General features: G+C 42.9%; 1 protein-coding gene across 3 annotated transcripts in view; it reads left to right on the top strand.

The window, feature by feature from the left end:
- eml3 (EMAP like 3) overlaps positions 1-21,394 on the top strand; it is a 42,144-nt gene that overhangs the window by 1,849 nt on the left and 18,901 nt on the right. For 2 of the 3 annotated variants that reach the window (XM_023965858.2, XM_011487785.4), the window contains exons 2-3: positions 20,257-20,433; positions 20,510-20,630. In XM_023965858.2, coding sequence (XP_023821626.1) covers positions 20,257-20,433; positions 20,510-20,630 — 298 coding nt within the window. Of the gene's footprint in view, positions 1-18,430; positions 18,566-20,256; positions 20,434-20,509; positions 20,631-21,394 lie in introns of those variants that run through there. The other variant, XM_078936599.1, reaches the window with a different exon arrangement.

The following is a 21,394-nucleotide window of genomic DNA, read 5'->3' as shown; positions in this document are numbered from 1 at the left end:
AGGAGGCTCGCCTATAAAACCCTGTCTGCTCTCTCTGATCAACTTCCTAAGTTCAATGCAGTAGCAACATTTTTGGCTTGGCTCACATTTCAATTCAAATAAGATAACTTTATTTATCCCACAATGGAGAAATCTTAATGGGAAAGCTTTATTGACATTTTCCATGCTTCCATGAGTCTCAATCACGTGGCCAGCCTAAAAAAATAATAATGCAAAAGAAAAAAAAAGGGGGGGGGGGGGTCTCTCTCTGAGACCCTTTTCAGTGGGCCGGGTCAAATGGGCCGGGCCGTAGTTTGGGGACCCCTGCTCTAACGTGTGCTGATTCCAGCTCAGACGAGGAAAGAAGATGTCATCATCAGCAAAAGCAGATCATCAGAATCAGAATCACCATTCCAAGACTAGAATCAATTACAGCATCTAAACATAGAGCGGGAACATAGTTAGCAAAAAGGAAGTGTGCTGGTAAGAAATACAATTCCAAAAAAAGAAATATTAATACCAATAAAAAAACATTAACAAAACATTTTCTCAGAGGAGATTAACCATCAAACAAAGAAAAGCCCAAATTGTTCCAGTGTTCCGGGACGTGTTAATCTTTTTAATATATTCATAAAATTTAAACATCTCTATCATAAATCCAGTAAAATTGGGAGTTTTTATTTTATTTTTGAAAACTGAGCCCCACCTTGCCTCTGGTGAAGCCACCAGCTACACATAAAAGATTTGTAATCAACTAAAGACACATTTTATTTTAAGAAATTAAAAACTTTCTTGCTCTCGCGGGCCACATAAAATAACATGGCGGGCCACATTTGGCCTTGAGTTTGACACATGTGGTATACACCATTTACCAATTAACCAATCAAATAAATCCATTTATGCATTTGACCAATCAGATCGCCTCCTATAGACGAAATTCATTTAACGTGTTTTTTAAGTTATGTTGACTCTTATTTGAATTAAACTGAAAGGACGTTTTGCTGTTTAGTCATGTATCACAAGTCATATCGTCATCGCAATATTGACCACTAATATCGTAAATCGGGAGTTTTCCTCATATCGTGCAGCCCTAAACTCCATCAGTCTGGACTTTGTCCGGTCTCACCTGTTCACAGGTGAATGGTTTTAAGCATCCCAGCGTTGATAACTGCTTCCTTCTGTTCTCCAGTTACTGTGCAGTGACCATTTGGTCCGGTTAGGAGAAATCCTTTTCTGGTGTGGCTAGCTTGAATGGAGAAGCTTGTAGGTGATGGTGTGACTGCCTGTTGAGGCATTTGTGCTGAATCGTCAGCGTATCTGCATCCGTGAAGGACTCCACTTCAGGCCTGTGATTACACATCAGTTGGAAGAAGATCATCCTCTATTTTTGGGGTTTTCTGCTTATTAAGCGGCTGGTTGTTGCACTAAAAGCTATCCGCCCGTTTGTCTGGCACCCAACGGACTCTTTGATCCAAAACCACCAGCAGACCTCCTATAATTAGGCCCAGTGTGAGGTTTGGTGTCGAGTCCTAAAACACAATGACTATGATTAGCTGACAGACCCGCTGATCCACAGTCAGTGGAAATCAGACATCGGGGCCAAACTCCCAAAGGTCTAACTGCCATCTAGACTTGACGGGTTTGATTCTAGGGAAATGCAATGACTGTAAGCAGAAGAGACACAAGCTGTCTGGTTTGATTTGGCAGTTGATCCGCTTTGTGTCTTTTCCTCTAACGTAGATCAAAGTATCCACATTTCAAAAGCTTTTGTTACAGACCGGAAAATTTGAGCTGTGAAGGTTTGGCAGAAGAAAGAAAAAGCTGTTGTCAACTCGTATCATCGTTTCTGCTCGGCTTTGGCTTCGACACTGGACAAAGAGAAGAAATGAGAAAACAGGAAACAGAAGATAATATAGAAATGTGCTGCTGAGTGTGAAATCAAAGGTTGCTGCCAACATGTGTTCACTTGATGAAATGTGATTCATCAAAGACAATGGTTACAGTTTACTAAAGTACTGAGGCTAATGGGTGGTGGGGTTGGGGGGCTCTTTTGCCCGGGTTATACTTCATAGAGATTTGTTACGCTAGAGACGATCGCATCAGGCTTTAAAACCATTAACTCCTCCCACAGGTTCAGTAAGGGATAGTGGCCGACCGAGTGTCCGTTATGGTTTCTCACAGAAGAAATACATTTTCAGTCCACTTTTAGTTCTTTATTCTTGTTATTTCTTTGGTCTAAATCCCCTTTTCACGTAAAGCAGGCTATTTGATACGTGGCACGGCGTGTTGTCATGGGAACGGCTGAGCCGGCACCGACCTCGTCTGCAGTGGCAATAGAAACCTCTCTCCTACAGGTGGACATGACGACTGTCCATTACCACCTTCTAAATCCACACCGGGCAGCCATTCAGAGTGGAGTATTCCACCCAGACCAATGGTAGAATCGCAGTTATCGCAGACAGTTGTAATCAACACTGGGCCAAGCTCAGTAACAACTAGACGCACAACTGGGATGTGATGCAACTGATGCGATGGCCAATCGCTATACAGAACAAACCAGGCGTCAGGCTATTGGTGGTTTCTGGGTGTTTTGGATCTTTGCTGTTTGGTTGTGAAGAGTGGAACTGGATTCAGAGAGGATTCACGATGAAAACTAGCAAGATGGTGGTGATGAAGAGAAAGGAGCCGAATCCATTATTGCAGGTCATAAGGTATAGTGATATAAATCAAATTGTTGGGCTCTTAAGGTCAAACTTCTAAACTTCACAGACACCAACCTTTGCTGTCGTTCTTTATATCTACATGATTTTAACTTGGGTTGAAGTACTCGCCTGGGCTGGACCTTAGACCGGAGACGTTGGGTTCACTTAAAGTGAACCAGAGTTCATTTCCTCCGATAACCCGGAACACATTTTCAATCTGAATACATCCAAACACACCCTGGGCCAGAACCAGGAACCGGCCTGAGCTCCGGTTCCGGTCCTCAGTCCGATGCTCTGTGCTCGGAGCGGAACAACTGGACCAAAACAACCACCGTAGCCGGGCATTATGGGATGTAGAGAGAGTAGCGGTAATGCACAGCAACTCATTGAAATGAGTGCAGGCTCATTAAAACAACTTTTAACGTGATCCACATCACCTGTCACTATTTTTCCAACCATCTATACGTCATAAACATTTATCAGAGTTCCTTCATAGCCGTCGTCTCCTTGGTAACCGCCCTGCAGCACGACTCCACCAAAGGAGAAGTGTTCAACCTGACGTTGATGCAGACGTTCAGAATCAGTCAGAGAAACATAAAGTTTGAATCAGTGAACTATCCAGACAAGGACTGCAAAGCGCCGGCCTTCCATGATTACTTCTCTCGTTGCTTTGCCCCGCCCTCATAATTCCTGGCCAATGACTGCAGAGATCTTTAGTCAGGTGGTTTTGTTTACAAGCTTTGGTTTGAAACAGGAAAGTCTTCTGGACGGCAGTCTGAGAACAGACCAAACGCCAGGTTCAGGACTCGATCCGGACCAAATTAAGCAGACTGGGTCCGGACCAACGGACCTTTCCAGTCTGAATCCCCCCTCAGTGTGAGGACTGAGCCTTTAGTTGGGTTCCTTCCAGTCACGTCACGTGTTCTTGGTTCCTGTAATGCTCCGTTTCCCTCAGTCAGTCCCATGAGGAGCAGTTTCAGTTTTCAGCTCATGCTTGTCAGGTCATCTGTCAGCTCCCACCTTTATTTCATGGTTTTGCCACATTTTGAGTTTCTTTTTTTCAGTGGTTTCCTGCAATAGGAACACTGCAGACTTTTCTGTCATTCTTCTCTAATTGTCGGTATGACCCTGGAAAAGGCCGTTGTTGAATCCTCAGTGCTTCTGAACTCTGGTACACATCCTGTTTTAACCCTGGTCACTGCTGATTTAGACATATTTCCATTTCCAAATACAAGCAAGAGCAACCATTACCATGTTAAACAAGTAGAAATGCATTGTGGGAATATTATATTGTGATTATTATTATATTGTGATTATTCACGTACTTCCTTTATCCCTGATGTTCACAGCAAAGCTGTCCAATACCACAAAGTACTTTAAGGTCAGACTCCCATCATCTTCAAAGTGTACCCAGTGCATTTTCAAATCCTGGTTTCAACATCCACAGCTCTTAATAACCAAGCACTGGTCTACAGAAAAGACCTTTTGCAGCCGTCCCTGAGGTCATGTGACCAGGGTCTGCTGGTTGTTAAAGGAACCCGGTTAAAGACTAAAGGTGGCTCCATCCTCTGGAGCTCCCTTCCTCTCAGACTCAGACCTGCAGACTCAGTGTTTTCTGGAAAAAAGCAGCTAAAAACATCTTTTTAAAACTGCTTTATCTGAATTATTTTATATTCTGTGTTTTATTGTGTTTTACTGTGAAGCACTTTGTGAGTTTTATTTTGAAAAGTGCCATACAAATAAAGTTTATTATTATCATAATTATCATTATGATGATGATTATGATTATGGTGATGATGATGCCGTCTTTAGCCCAAATCCCAAAAACCTGTCGTGTTTTCCAGGACATAGTTTCTGCAGAACGGCAGGACTTCATCAGAAACTCACCTCTGACTTGTGGGCGGGGCTGTTGCTGCAGAGTAACCCCGCCCACCCTTCCCGCCACCCGTGAAAGCTCAGTGTTTATTCGCTCTCCCACTGACTTACAGCCCTTCATTTCCTCACTCTAACATTACGACAATGTTTCCATAAATCACTGCCCCTCTTTGTGTCACGTCGGCCCCCGTTCTCTGGTGCTAAAATGAAGGTTTTTTCTTTCTGCTCCATCTTTGCTGCGATGTGGCTTCAGTGGAGGCAGACAAGAGCGAGGCAAGGCCGACCGGATCTGTGGAAGAATCCTTGTGGGCAAAATGGTGCAACAGTTCAAAATCAGGTTTCCAGCTTCGTTTGAACATCTGTAACCTTTCATGAAGCTGAGCCCAAACAGGGATGTGTGGTGCTGCCAAACCGCAGGACTTAAACCCCGTACAAACAGAGTGAGCGCACATGTGCATGAAAGGGAGAGACTCAGTGTTTTTGTCAGAAACGCTGCAGCTTTCAGATGTGCATGCAGGCATGTGCAGGATGTGACGCAGCAGCACATCAAAGACGGTCTGCTTGCTCGTAGGAGGCTGCAGTCGTCAGTGTTTACACTTCTACAATGAGCTGAAGGCGGAACGTGGGAGAAAACCCATCGATAACCTGCTTCCACCATATTATTGCTTTTTTTTTTTTTAACTTGTCCTGTCCAACAGCTAGGCAAACAGATGAGAGCTGAGGGCCTCTTGTGTTGGACATATTTTATTTTAACAAGAGGGGTTATTCATCTTCAGACAAACCAAAGGTATGTCTGAATAAACCCCTTTTGTAATTGAGGCCAAACTTTATTAATTTCAATCATGTTTGAAAATCTTTGGTGTTGGACCGGACGGAAAAGGAAAGAGGGGAAGAAGAGAGAGGGACGTTAGAGAGAGGGGGGGTAGGAGGGTGATAATAGGAGGGGAAGGGGGATAAGACCATGAAGCAGCATAAAGCAGACAGGTTTACTGGTTGTTTATCATTACGGTACGGTTCAAATGTAGTACAAAAAGGGCGGGGCCTGTTCACACACACTCAAATATTATCAACACACCTGCTAGCCGCAAAAATGTCCACATGTCAACATGCACACAAAACAGATAGTGTTCACGAACGCATACCTATGCCTTTAAACCAACTAGTGTGAAATCTTTCATTCATTCAATCATGCAAACTATTAGTGCAAAGGTGAGCTAACACCTGTGCTCAGGTGAGTGTTTATGTTCTTCTAAAATGGATGGTGGAATGTGAAAAGAAGGAGGAGGAGCGCCCAGCCACCCCCACACCATATTATTGCTTAACATGGAGTGAAAAAAAGGTCTTTTGTTGCAGCATTTCCTACCACTGTTATAACATGTAACTAAAACACTGAAGGATCGATGAGAAGATGTGTTTTGGTTCATTTATGCACCAAAGAGTGGGAACAGAAATACAGCGCGAAATAAAAGGTTTCTTTTCTTAAAGTCCTTATCAAATTTGGCCACCTGCCTGAGTTTGACACGCGTGTTCTACATTTTGTGCGTACAGGTAACGTCAAAGTCAAAGGTTCGCTGGTTCTCTACAGGGACTATTTCGTTGAAGAAGCAAGTTTTGAAGCAAGTCTTTCTTAAAGGTCGTGTCCCACAGCCGCTACCTACATTTAGTTCATTCAGCAAGGATGTAAACTGCTCACATTTGGACAATAAGTGAGAAAAGTTTTCATCTTTAGGTGAAATGTTCACAGATGTATCAGGAATGAACCACGTTAAAACCACAGAAGAAGTAGGAATTAACACGCTAAGAACACGTTAACCACCGTACAACATGAAGCGTGTGATTATTGTGATGTTCATCTGTAATTCATCAGTGATTCATGCATCAATGATGTCATCTGAACGTGATCTGTGCGCCGTATACGTGATCTAAAAGTTACACATCAGTGGTTCATGCATGAAAAGTCTGTTAGACAAACGTGGAACGCTCCTGGAAAGACACACATTTGTGGAGGAATCTCACAAAAATCACACACAACTGAGTACGATTCACGCAATAATTGCGTATCAACAACGTAGAAAACACGTAAACTGCGTAATTCTCCACCGACCAAAGAATTTGAACCAAATTCACGTAAAGACCCGTCCGCTGAAACGGACATCTGAGCACATCGATGAACGCAGGAAACATGTATGGATGACGTAGATCACGCATGGATCATGAAAGACGACATTTCATACGGGGAAAATGTGCGTAGCGTCTGTGTGGCACAGCCTTTAGGCTTTGTGATCATTTTCTGTTTAGGATGTGGAGTTTACTTTGAGTTCCTCTCAGCCAGCTTCACTTGTTTGAGGCCAAAAAAGCAGAACTTAATCTGTATGGATGAATTTTTTTATGTCTTACTCAGAATCCCTTTACCCTCCAGCATGTTCACTGCTGGCTTTCACACCAACAACCCTAGACAGAGAAGAACCACCCCAGCCTCCGCTTCTCTGTGAATAACTTCTATTTTAAATATTTCCTCAACATTCTTTTAGGGAAGCTGCTTTTTTTAAACACGTAGAATCTGTTTTGAGTCAAATGTAATATGAGATCTGGCCCAGGAACTGTGTTTACTCCAGAGGAAGGGTAAGGTCGTGGAAATCTACTGCCAGTCCTTAGCCTCGGCTAACCGGTAACCAGTAACCGGTAACCGCTAACATGCCACTTTACATTCTTGCTTTCATGATCACACACTTCCCACCATCTCTTCTTCTTCCAGTTTACTTCTGTTCAGTTGCTCTGTAGTCCTGACAGTTGTGGGAATGTGCCAGATAAGTCAGTTCTACAGAAAATGAAGATCATCACCTGTAACTACACTTCCATTCCTGCACAACTCAAACATCTAACACCCTCACAAAATTCCCTCAAGTTTTCCCAAGTTTTAAATTTAGTCTCAAACCCAAAAACAGAGCTATAATGTAGGAATGCTTTGTTTTTCTTTTTTAAAGTGGGGGCTATTTTGGTAAAAGGGGACTTCCTTCTGCATAGAAGCTCTTCGTGGTTACCACCAGCTGCCAGCATGATTCTGGACGTTTACGGGTTAAGGATTGGTCCTGAACAAAACAGCAAAAAATGCAAACTAGTTCCACACATGCAAGGTGATAAAACGCTTTCACGAGTCCCACCGTGCACACTCCTACACATTCCTGAAGAGCGTGTGCACAGACAGGCTTTTTATGAATGAAAACCACCTTGTTCTATAAGCTGAGGGATATATGATCACATATTATTAAACCATGAAATAAACAGTTTCAGGTTCACATTTGTAGATCTTTACCATCTTATCACTGTGCGGGTCAGACCAGAAGACTTCATCCACATCATTGGCAACGTTCACCACAACAGTATAAAAATAATCCAGATCCAGGCTTTACAGGACTCGAAGGTCATCAGGAGTCGTGTCCACGGCCTGCAGCAGCTTTTCTCTCGTAAACCTTCCAACGCCAAGCAGAAAAACAAACTCTTCAGTTGGGTTAAGTAAGGAATGGTGGAAGAAAACAAATACAATTCTGTATCTTCTATATAATCTTCTTGCTGAATGTTCAAATGATTGATTCCACATTGAACCGACTGAGTCTAGGGTTGACCTTTTGACCCGATTCCCTCATGGTCATATCATGAACCAGCACATGGTCAATAACTGTGGCCTGGATCTCATCAGAAAAATCTTGTGCAGTCTGGATCTTGGTCCAGGTCTTTTCGCAGGTGTGGGTCTTGGTCTGGGTCATGGTCCAGGTCTGAGTCTTGATCCAGGTCTGGGTCTTGGTGAGGGTCCAGGTCTGGGTCTTTATGCGGGTCTTGGTGCAGGGCTGGGTCTTGGTCCGAGTTTTGGTGTGGGTCCAGGTCTGGGTTTTGGCGCGGGTCTTGGTGCAGGTCCAGGTCTGGGTCTTGATGCGGGTCTTGGTGCAGGTATTGGTGCAGGTTTGGATCGTGGTCCAGGTCTTGGTGCAGGACCAGGTCTGGGTCTTGATGCGGGTCTTGGTGCAGGTCCAGGTCTGAGTCTTGATCCAGGTTTTGTTGCAGGTCCAGGTCTCGGTCTTGGTCCAAGTCGTGGTGAACGTCCATGTCTGGGTCTTGGTGCAGGGTCTTGGTGCAGGCCTGAGTCTTGGTCCGAGTTTTGGTGCGGGTCCAGGTCTGCATTTTGGTGCGGGTCTTGATCCAGGTCTGAGTCTTGATTCAATTTTCAATTCAATTTTATTTGTTTAGCCCAAATTCTCAACAACAGTCGTCTCGATGGGCTTCGTATCGGTAATTGAAAAAGTTAAACATGAACTCAAAAGGATCATAAATACAAAGAGTTCAATAGGAAAATACTAAAATGAACTAACAAACTGACTAAGCTATACTGGCATCCCTGCCCTTAGACCCCCCTTCGCGGTAAGGAAAAACTCCCAAAAAAACCGGATTCCGGAAAAAACGAAGAAACCTCAGGGGAGGGATCCTCCCCCAGGACGGACAGGCAATTTACCAGAAGTCTTAGAGAAGAATTAACTTATCTAAATCTACAACTACATATATAAAGTCAAGCAGACGAGCTTCATCCAGCTGTGGTTGGGGGGACGGCCGGGGGCGCGAGTCGAGCCAGAGGCAGGATCCACAGCCAGGTTTAGGAGCAGGAGCAAAGACGAAGTACTCTGTCAGGAACAGGAGCACGGATGAGCCAACTGGAATCTGGAAGCACTCCCACTCCCCAGGAGGGAAAAGAGGGACAATACATGAATCACTGCACCAAACAGAGACATGGAGAACTAAATGATGAATTATGATCAAGAATAGAGGAGAGGAAGCGTAGAAGTAGATGAGAAAAGAGGACAGAACCCCAGAGCTTGGTGGGCTAAACGCTCTACCTCCAACCGTACTTTTACTAATTCTAGGAACCACAAGCAGTCCTGCATTTAGTGAGTGAAGTGTTCTGATTGGATGGTAAGGGACTATGAGGTCATTAATATAGGACGGGGCCATTCCATGTAAGGCCTTATAGGTTAACAGGAGGATCTTGAACTTAATTCTAGAATCAACTGGGAGCCAATGGAGCGAAACTAACACAGGAGTGATGTGATCTCTTCTGCTGGTTCCAGTTAACAATCTAGCAGCTGCGTTCTGAACAAGCTGGAGACTTCTTAAGGAACTCTTAGGACACGCTGCTAACAAGGAGTTACAGTAATCCAGCCTCGACGTAACAAATGCATGGATGAGTTTTTCAGCATCACTCTTAGAAAGTATATTTCTGATCTTAGCAATATTCCGCAGGTGAAAAAAGGCAGTTCTACACGCCTGAAACATGTGAGCCTTAAATGATGCTTTGCTGAAAGCATCTTTACCAGCTGACAAAGACATTTTTCCACTTCACACTTCTTTTTTTTATCTTGCGGGCAAATCTCTCGGCTCAAAAGCCGGGAAATCATAAAAATATAAAAAGAGTTGATATTTTTCTTGATTTTCTTAATTGATCCAGGTCTTGGTGCAGGTCTGGATCTTGCTCTGTTATCCATCTTTGAAAAGCTGCTCAGTTGTTCTAGAACTGTCCTTATATTCACTGCAGTTGAATTTATAACATGTGTTTTCAGTTATGATGGGATGTGTGTTTGTGGCGACTGTTGTGTTGGAGCAGAGTTTGAGTTCTGCCTCTTTGTGTTCACTTTTTTACGTTTTGTGTGTTGTGAATGCCAACTGTGTTTTAAAAGTGAGAATGTGTCGTGTGTTCTGCAAAGAGTAGATCCAAGTTTTCCAAATTGTGTTGTAGGTTTAAAACAGAGATTAATGTTTTTTAAAAGAGACTTAAAGCAGTGGAGCTGCTGGTTTAGCCCTTGTTCTATCCTAGGCACTTTAACATTGGGAGGTGGGTCATCTAGACCCACTAGACAGAGCTCTGAACCTTTTTTCTTCAATGATTTGTGATCTTCACTGGTGTCCATGGATTACATGAAATCTTTCCACCTTTATCCACCTTTGTCATGGTAGGGAGAACACCTCAATGGAAGGGGGGGGGGGGGTCATAGGATAGCACAAGGGTTAAAGACTGGCACTTATGGTTTTAGCAATTGGGAAAATTGTAAAATACCAAAAAAACGGAACAGCATCAGCTCCAAAGGCAGGAGCTGCTGTGAGCTGAGTGTGGATGAATTGGCTGCTAACTCTCTCTGGACTGCTTTAGTTCACAAAGTAAATAAATGCGAGCTAAAGAGCAGTGCTGTGTGAGCAGCAGACACACCAACAACTGATTCAGCCCCACTCCAGAATGAAAGTGGGAACTGATACTATTTCTGTGGGCTGAGTTTCTTTTAGACATTTGGTAGTGAAAAATCTGTTGTTACACTTCAATGGAGAACGGTTCATGATCCAAATACAATTACAAACGACTCCGCCCTACTATCCAGCTGTGAAAAAATAAAACTAAACAAAAGAATCCACACAGTTAACCCGGTTATACTAGTCAACCTTAGTAAGTTAGTTCTAATATTTAATGCTGTTCACTAAAAACGATGTGTACACACTCAACACTCAACGTACATTGAGTCTAAATAATATTTACATTTTAATAGAAAAAATCATATTATGTACAAATTCAATTCAATTTAGTTTTATTTATGTAGCCCAATATTACAACACAGTTATATCAACGGGCTTCACTAATTATACAAAACATTAAATCCGTTATAACCCACAGTGATAACTGCACGCCAAAAAAAGTAGTTCCGGTCACGTAGCTTAAATGTTCTGTATCACTGCGCTGCCTTCTTTAAAACAAACTTCATCTTCATCATCCAGACAAAAACAATCGGGAAGAGGTGAACTTTCTCTCTGAACTGATGCTTTATTTAACACATCGTGATCATCAGCATAGAAATCGCCTTCCTTTGCTGCTGCAGATGAGGTAAACGCCGCCCCACGCAACAAATAGTCCGCTTTTTATGAAAACAGCTATCCAACCCCAAAAAATAACAAGAATAAAGTACTAAAAAATGATTGAATATTTATTTATTTTGTAAGTGACCATTATAAGCAGTTCAGGCTTCCACGGCGTGCGTTAATTTCTTATAAAATTGTCGACGTTATCCCTTATATAAATTACAATAGCTGATTGTAAACTAAACAGACTAAACTCAACTGGACATCCCTGCCCTCAAACCCTCCTTCTCAGTAAGGAAAAAACTAAGAAACCTCAGGGGTGTCCACATGAAGGAGGGATCCTCCCCCAGGACAGACAGGCGCTGTACCAGAACTCTTAAAGAGAATTAGCTTATCTAACTCTACAACTTCATGTTTAAATAGTCCAGCAGACGAGCTTCATCCAGATGGAGTTGGGGGACGGCTGCGGGCACCAGACGAGTCAGAGGTAGGGTCCACAACCAAGTGTAGGGGCAGAAGCAGAGGCAAGCCAAATAAGGTACACGGTCAGGTACAGGAGAAGAGACGAGCCAACTGGAAGCATTCCCGCCCCCCCAGAGGGGAGTGGGAAAGAGGGACAGTACATGAATGACAAACAGAGGCATGGAGAACTAAATGATGAATAATGATCAAGAATAGAGAGGTGTAGATAAGTATAGAGGACAGAACCCCAGTGCACCATACTTTCCCCAGCTTCAAACTTCTATCAGCTACTAACAACTCATTGGTATTGTTATTAAATTTAATTCAAACATGTTAATAGTAAGTTGCATGCACTATGGTACAAATAACAGATGGCAATAATAATAGAAAATCTACATTTTTATCATATCAATATTAATACACTATGGTATTAGTCTAAGCAGGGGAATGGGCCGCCCTGGCCCGGTTTTTTAAAACCATCTTCCCTCTCTTCCATGAGATGGGAGCATATTCCATAAAACAGGGGATTGTTGGCTAAAGCTCATGTCTCATGGAATAAGCTCCCAGCTTATCCCATAAACAAAAGTTACAATTTAGAATATAAATTATAAATTTAAGAATACCTGCTTCTTGATTTTGCATCTTTGGTGTTTTTTGCGATACTTACCATTAATTTAGAAGGTTACTTTGCTGCTAGAAATTGCTTTGGCACATGGAAGCTGCAGAGGGCAATCCAAGACGTTCCTCAATGTGGGCGGGGTTAAACATGTGGTCCGCCCACTGTATGTGATTCTTCATCACCACAATGCCGTCTTTCTCTTTGCATTTTACAAGTTTCCACGTGCTATATCGCTACCCATCGGATTCAGGAGTGTTTCCTGAGATGAGTTTCACCATCTACGTTTTGTTTTATTTAGGAAAAGATTAGTTATTTTGATTTTAGGATATGTATACTTTTGGAAAAAGAAGCAAAATCTGGACCCACTTCACTTTAACCCTTGTGCTATCCTAGGCACTTTACCATTGGGTCATCTAGACCCACTAGACAGTGCTCTGAACCTTTTTTCTTCAATGATTTGTGATCTTCACTGGTGTCCATGGATTACATGAAATCTTTCCACCTTTATCCACCTTTGTCATGGTAGGGAGAACACGTCAATGCAAGGGTGGGGTCATCTAAGATAGCACAAGGGTTAATTGATACTATGTAGAGAGAATTTAATCTGCAAAAAAAACATTTCCATCTAGAACTGGCTCCACGACCAACCTGCACCGGAGAACCAAGAGAATCTCCTCCCAAACAGAGCAGATCATTACTGACTGAAGAAACCAGATCAGCTTCTCAAAGATGAGACAAACTTCACCATTTCTGAACTTTTTTCTTGGCCGCACGGACCCGAAAGAAGGGTTAAGGTTAGGGTTATGGTTATGTTCCTGATGGCGGTTGTGTCTGCACTCACCGCTTCCCGAGGGGATGGGTCAACTGTTGGAAACAAATCTAACACACAGCTAATGAGTCTTTAACTTTAACTTTAAATACGTGCGACCAACAACAGCATTAAACCTTGGACACACTTGAAACACGTAGAGGCAAGATGAATTTCCATCGTTTTTCGTGCTTGGTCACACGAAGATATATTTGCAACTAACATCCGCTGTTTTTGAATGCCAACCTTTACCGTCACAAAGAAGAATCACATACAGTAGGCGGAGCCTAAAGCGTCCGACCCCACCCACATTGCACGCTGCAGTCCGTTAGAGGAATACTCAGATCAAAATACCGCTTTGGGGTTGTTTTTCGAGATGAATGAATATTATGAAATCTTTAAAAGCTCAAAAAAGTCGATATTGCGCAATATAGACCCTTTAATTCAACCATTGTACTTTAAGTCTGTTTTCGTTCGTTTTGGGATGTGCCATCTGCACTTTTGCATGACCCCTTTATTTATGTACAATAGGAAGAAAAATAGAAACAGGTTTTCTAGATTGTTAGACACTTTTCTTAAAAGTTGTTCTCTTTTTCTCTAAACTGTGAACACAATACCTGCTTTTCAAGCTAAATTTACAAAACCTCAGACTCTTCTTGCAAAACCAAACTTTCCCCTCAAAACTGAACTTTGTTGTGAAATTGTGCCTTGAGTCTGTCAAAATGAAAAGCAACATTAAAAAGTCGCTGAACACCAAGTAGAAAAATGGAAAACACAATGCTCAGGACATGAAGTCAGAGAAATACAAGTTTTTTGTTGACTATTGGCTAAATATCTGTGGCAGAAAACCAGTCAGTTTAGGACTTTTACAACAACAGAAACCTTGTGCGTTTACACGCAGCTCTAGTACAAACTAACAAGCGTTTGTCACTTGTGTACAAGTAAACATAAAGTACAAAATGTACAAATAAGTGCATTACAGCATCAAAAGGAAAGGGGAGTGCGGTGGGAGGCAAAGATTGATAAAATGTTGGCTTATATTGAACCACTTTCTAACCTGGAGGGCTCTGTGAAAACTCACACTGTCCCAAACAACAACTTAGATGGGATACTCTTCCTGCTGCCCTAACTGAGCATCTCCCATATGATTGAGGAAAACGAGGAGCTGGTGCGCCTGGTTGGCTTTATGGTGGACAACCCCGTGGTTTCTGATGGCAGCAGATAATGTGATATTGCCACTACATTTCCCAGGAACTCCAAAAATGGCCCGATGGCCAATCACATTACGGCCTCTTGTTCTCCTTTTGGGGAGATTAAACTTGGGTTCATCCATGTAGATGTATCCATGGGGTCTTTCTGTTACATCCAGTTGAAAAACCCTTTGTAGAAATAGATATTGTTTTTCTGAGTGATCCAGAAAATGGGATTTTGGTCACTACCGAGAATAATCAACACTGAATGTGTCTGGATATATTCAACCTGTACATCTTGGGATCTTTGGTCTTTGGTGACAAACAAATTTCCCACGTGTGGGATCAATAAAGTATTTCGGATTCTGATTGACTCTGTCTGAGTTGCGACCAAAGGGGACTCTGTATAGCTGTTCGCTGTAGGACACTATCAACAGTAGAGAGACTGACACTGTTGACACCCTTAAAATTGACATGGTCCTTAATGATCCTCTGCTGAATTTCACTCACTTAATGGCATTGTTCTCACGAACCATCTCAACCATTAGGGTCTCTTGGTGTAGGGAGAACATACCTGTCCTCCCACCGCCATGTGGCAGTATTTCATTTCAATGAAAAGAGAACATTTAGTTACAAAAATTATATATGGAATACAAAGCCTACAGTTGTACCAACCCTCCATTACAATACTACAGTACATTAATACAGTGGTACAGTATGTGATGTAGTGAAAGATATATTTACTTATAGTATGCTGTAGTACAGTATATAGAGCTCGTAAGTCCTGCCCATATTTTCCCACATTCACTTGCATTGACGGTTTGTTAATCTAGAGCTGCAGTGGGGTTTTACAGGTGGGCGGGACTTACCAGCTCAATAGTAATGAACTATAATGTCAGGAAAAGGCATGTACCTGTTCTTTTCTCTATATCTTCAGATGATGGTGGACACAGTAAATTTACTGATGTTTGGTTGTACTCTTTGTCCAGCCTCCCTTGTGCTCATACCGTGGACAAGAACACGGTCAATTACAGTATATCTGATGACATCAGATATTCTTTGTTCTTTGTCTTTGCTGTCCACCTCAACCTCCCCTCACATGAACTCTTCCTCTCAGATTTCTAGGGCCTGACACACCAGAGCTCTCTGAACTGGCTTACTGTATACGTTCTCTCACATCATTAGCCACAAGTGTGATCAGTTTTGAGTTGTTGTGTTCAAGTGGTGACACCTGTGCGTTCTTTGTGTCTGACTTTTGTCACCTGTGCACACTTTTATGCAACACGGGTGCATCACAATGAAAATGTTGTGTCTAAAAAGGTGAGAAAGTGCTGATGGTTTTCCCAAAGGAATAATTGATTCAATATTGTTCAGACAATAGGGTTTAGTGTTTTAGCAGTTGAGAAAAACTGTAGGTTTAGTATATATGTGGGAATACTGAAATGAATACTGAAATTAATACTTTTATTTATGTTTGTACTTCTGAACAAAAAAATTATAAAAGCTGTTAAATACTTTCTGTGTACCTCTCTTTAGAAGTTGCTTTTTCTTTTTTATTACAGTTCAAGTTATTTCATGACCAACACTTTCTGTAATCATGGTGTTAACTATGAACACCATGTGGTCCCTTTGCCCAAAACGGTGTCCTGGTGCAGCAGCAGTGGGTGGGGTTCTTCCTTAACTGCCATTCCTCAGTAGGTGGTGTTTCTTTTGTAGAGAAGCAGTGACCGTGTCAGCGTCTTCCTGTGAGGTCCTGGAACTTCACATTACACATGTAGTGTTGCTGTTTGGTACGACCGCATCCTTCAAGTGTTTGTGGACATGTCTATCCACATTGTTTACATGTTTGTTTGTTTTAAACACAAAAAAGTTCATTTTGTCTTTTGCAGCTACAAGGTGATTTAAACAGAAAGAAATGTTGGGAGATCATCATGTGATCGTGCGATTTGTCAATGCAAACAAACCAAACCACACAATCAGAGATGGACATGATCAAACTATCTTCGTATGTGCTGCCGTGTGGAACATGGGCGGCCGATGCTCCCAAGCTTCTGCAGATCGACTTTTGTTGTCAGTTCATGTTTTCTGTGTGTGAGGAACGACATTTGCTGAAAACCAAACCCAACAAAATCCAGTGCCTAGAGGAAAACCCCAACTTCCTGTTTGGTGCACACGCATCCTGTTGACAGCTGGTCAATAGAGGACACTGAGTTGTCTGGCACATATATGTCCTCTTAACTTTGAGAGACAGAATGTAAGAGCAAAGATTCCAGGAAAGTTTAGTTTAGTTCTAAAATGGTGCAACAAAAGTGTTTGTTTAATAACAAAAATTCACTTCAATATTTTCTAGTTTTGATGTCAGAGGTCAAAGGTTTCCTGTAGGTCTTCACCAGGTTTGAACAGCTGCTCTTTTGGTCCATTCCTCCATGCAGATCTTCTCCACAGCTGTGCTGTTTTGGGGTTGTTGCCGGGTAACACAGACTTTCAACTCCCTCCTCAGATTCTCTGTTCAATTGAGGTCCAGAGACTAGATCCACAACTCCAGAACCTTGGACTTCTTTTTACGTAGACACTCCGGGTCAATGACCAGATGGGAGCTGGGACCACAGTAACAAAGGTTACCATAGCAACAGTAGCAATGTCGTCATGGATTCAAATCCTGCAGAGCTTGAACTGTTTCTCTGCTTAAACCAGGACATGTTCCGTCTGAAGTTCTCCAGGGACCATCTGGATGATCCAGAGGAGGACTGGGAGAAGGTCATGGGGTCAGATTGGCGGGAACGCCACTCGCCACATTTGAAGGAGGAAGAATGCTGAGTTACACCCCAAGAACACTGAAGCATGGGGGTGGAAGGATGATGATTTGGTGCGTCTCACCTCCTCTATGAAAACTGTGCTGCTGTGTGGTGAAACAAGTGACGTAGAAGCAGACAAAGAAAACGTTCAAATCCTCTGCAAGTGTGATGTTAGTCGGTGAGCTTCTGGACTTTCTGCCTCAGCTGTCGGCTGTCATTTCCTCCTGTGGTCTGCTGTGGCTTTTCTCACTTCTTGTTAGTGAGGGCTCTGGCATTTAATAGCTGGGGAGAGGTGGTAGAGCGGCTGTTTTTGTAACTTGGCTAGCATGCCAGCTCTGCAGCCTGGCTTTCTCCATCTGTGCGTCCCCCCTTTGCTGGGATGGCAAGCCATAGCGGGCCAGGACTCCTTGCTACCTCCACCGGAATCTTGTGCAAACAGATAAACTTGCTTGTTATGATCATGTCAGGTGTAGATGTTATTAGCCCAACAGAATATGCACAAAAAAAACACCAATATATTGCACCGACCATTCAAGCACCAGGCTGTGTGCTTCAATGGTGCTTCAATAATAAAATCTATTTATTTTAATTTATCATAAATCCCTTTTAGAAGATTTGATCAACCTTATTCACCTTTGTAAAGTCTTACAAAATAGTAAGGAACAAAAGCAAAACTGCTGAATTGTTTGTTTTAAGTGTAGAAAACAGGTTTTTAAAGCCAGTTATCCAACATGGACTTACAAAAAGCTCCATTAAGCTGCCAAGTGAGTATTGCAAAAGCCTGATACAAGTTTTAACACGTTAAGTATGAATCACCATGGTCTAAAAACATTTTTTGGGTTTCAGCATTTCCCAGAACAAGGTATTTCATCATCAGGGCTGTTGGAAAATGCCCCGGGCTGCTCACGTCTTCAAGGGGAGGGAGTGGCGTATTTTATTTAAACTGTGCACAAACTGAACCTGCGAAGCACCAATGCATAGGCAGGTACCGGCCTGATGTTGAGAGACACAGTCATCTTCTCATTAGAACTCGGACACAGATGAAGGAAACCTGAAGGTTGAAGTGTCAAACGTCAAAGCTCTAAATGACGGACACAGTTGTTAAGCAGTAACTGTCTGTAGTTCTCTAAAGATTCATTTCATTGAAGCTAAAAAAAACAGCTCGTTCTGTCTGTTTATAGAGGAAGTGTGTGCCTCAGGTTCATCCACTGGAGCTTCCTACAAACATGGAGACGACACTTTTTGTCCAGGTTTGTACACATGCGTCTGTTTCTGTAAACTGTTTGGACTGAAGGGGAAACGCACACTGTCGCCAATGAAGGCATTAGTGGAGTGATTTATGTGTGTCTGCACGAGTGTGTATGTGTGCACAAGGCCAGCTCGGTGTGAAGCACGACTCTGGAACGTATGAAACAGCTTTTTTTAAGGTCAGATGTCAGTGAAAGACTGTAGACAACGTCTCTCAACAGGAAGCCCGGGTTCTGTCCCGATGTCTGCGGTGCTCAAAGAAGCTCTGTGAAGACATGACTGAATGAGTTTGGTGTGAATCAACTTTACTGACCGGCATAAAGACATGAGCTTGACCCCAAATGACCTCTGCGGAGACCTGGAGAAATGATGGGGGGGGGGGGTGTCAGGGGGGCCCTTTATCAAAATCTGCAGAACTTTCTGCAAAAAATCGCCTCTCTGATGTTCATTTGTAAAGATAATAATATTTTTTTTAAGATTCACTTTACATTTAAATCTATAAAACGCTATGATGCAAAGAGAGATGAGGATGGTGGATGTGAGGAAGAGGATAGTATCCTTTAGTCTGCTGTTGGAGATGCTGCTGCACCAAAACAAGACCAACAGGTCTGTCTTTATGAACACATAATCCGCCTCCCGCCTGTCCTCAAAGCTCCTGTTGTCCGTCTTTCTTTTGGTCATTGTTGTGGAGGGGGAAATTAGTTTGTCCGATGTGACTGGAGCATGGCCGTCAGTGACTGTCAGTGACCAGCGCTTGCTGGCAAAGCATTGTGGGTAGTATGAGCGGTACAGTATATACTGCAGCCCAGCTCTAATGCACATTTGAAATGATCTCGCGGGCCAACTCTAATCACACTGCGGGCCTGAGTTTGACACACGTGTTCTAGGTTCTGGATAGATTTTGTGCGTACAGGTGACGTCAAAGTCAAAGGTTCGCTGGTTCTCTACAGGGACTATTTTGTTGAAGAAGCAAGTTTTGAAGCAATTCTTTCTTAAAGGTCGTGTCCCACAGCCGCTACCTACATTTAGTGCATTTAGCATGGATGTAAACTGGTCATATGTGAGAAAAAAAGTGAGAAAAGTTTTCATCTTTAGGTGAAATGTTCACAGATGTATCAGGAATGAACCACGTTAAAACCACAGAAGAAGTAGGAATAAACACGCTAAGAACACGTAAACCAACGTAGAACATGAAGCGCGTGATTATTGTGATGTTTATCTGTAATTCATCAGTGATTCATGCATCAATGATGTCATCTGAACGTGATCTGTGCGCCGTATACGTGATCTAAAAGTTACACATCAGTGGTTCATGCATGAAAAGTCTGTTAGACAAACGTGGAACGCTCCTGGAAAGACACACATTTGTGGAGGAATCTCACAAAAATCACTATTGTGTAAGATTTTACTTAATAATTGTGCATAAACTACGTAAAATGCGCATAAACTGTGTCATTCTCAACTGAACAAAAATGTTGAGCAGCTCAAAACTGAATTCACGTAAAAACCCGTCGGCTGAAACCCTGATGGACATCTGAGCACATCTACGAACACAAGAAACAGTCATGGATGACGTAGATCACGCATGGTTCACAACATTTCATACGTGGAAAATGCGTAAAAAATGCGATCTACGGCGTTTAGATGGTTGTTCTCTGACTTTCTTTCCTTCTTTCCCCTGGAACGTTCGTAGATGAGGCGTCGGCGGACGGCAGCACCGACTACCAAGACCGAACCTCAATGATGGAGGTCCGCCTGCAGGCGCAGGAGGATGAGATCACTCTGCTGAAGTCCTCCCTCGCTGACGCCCTGCGCAGGATCCACATTCACGATAAGCTCCTCCCACTACTGAAGCAGCAGCTGATAGCAGGTGGGTGCTGGGATCTGAACTTTGACATTTGGCCAACCCCAAAAAAGTAATCGATCGTCTACTTTCAACTCCTTAGTGAACCCCAGTGCTGCGAGGGTCCTGAACCAGGTGAGCTGCTCAGAGAGTTCTAGCAGCAGCAGAAGGTTCTCTTCCAGTGCAGCCGTTGATGGGATTCCTCTCTCTGCCGGTTCTCCAAGGTGAAGTCTCTAAGCTGAGCGTGATGTAATGGATGCTCCTGTGTCACTCTGGGTTTTCCACTGTTAGCAGTGTGGCAGAGCTCTGCTGTCTACCGCCACTGAGTCAAAAGTTTTTACTAATAAAATAATAAATGTCCGAGCAGCACGGCCTAGCCTTGAGTTAGTACGAAGGTGAAGCTTTATGCTAAAACCCCTAAACCTATAACTCACTAAGTTTTATAGGGTGAGGATGAGGGGTTACAGTAGAGATTCAAGAGTCACAGAACAGTGACAGCTAAACATTAAAGGGTCTATATCATGCAAAAGCAACTTTTTGAGCCTTTAAGTGGAAATTTTCATTCCTCACAAAAACAACCTCAATCCGGTATTTTGATCCGTTCACACATTTCTGAGGATTCCTCTAAAAAGCTGCTCTCTGACCACCAGCCTCTCAATCCACAAAATCAGCGGATTCTCACATTGTGACATCACAAAGTGAGGAACTGCCCCTTCCAGGAAGAGTCTGTGCCACCAGCCCCACCCCCACGCTAACAGACACGCCCACTTTCTCAGTGGAGCTAGCGATAATCGGCTATCGATTTTCCTTTTTCATGAACAATACGAACGTCCATCTTTGCCAAAGTTCGGATGTCGTTTGTTTTCGTGGGGCGAGGCCGACTCTAGGATGATGTCACGAAATGGGCGACACCCACAAGAAGTGAAAGGCGGAGCCTCAGAGATTGAATCGTCTTACTTCTAGGTGGTAAAATGAGCTACAAAAAAAC

This window comes from Oryzias latipes, chromosome 18 (genome assembly GCF_053564925.1).
Source record: "Oryzias latipes strain Hd-rR chromosome 18, Olatipes_Hd-rR_3.1".
Taxonomy (NCBI): domain Eukaryota; kingdom Metazoa; phylum Chordata; class Actinopteri; order Beloniformes; family Adrianichthyidae; genus Oryzias; species Oryzias latipes.
Note: the sequence above shows the minus strand (reverse complement) of the source record. Positions and strands in the feature narration are given on the sequence as shown.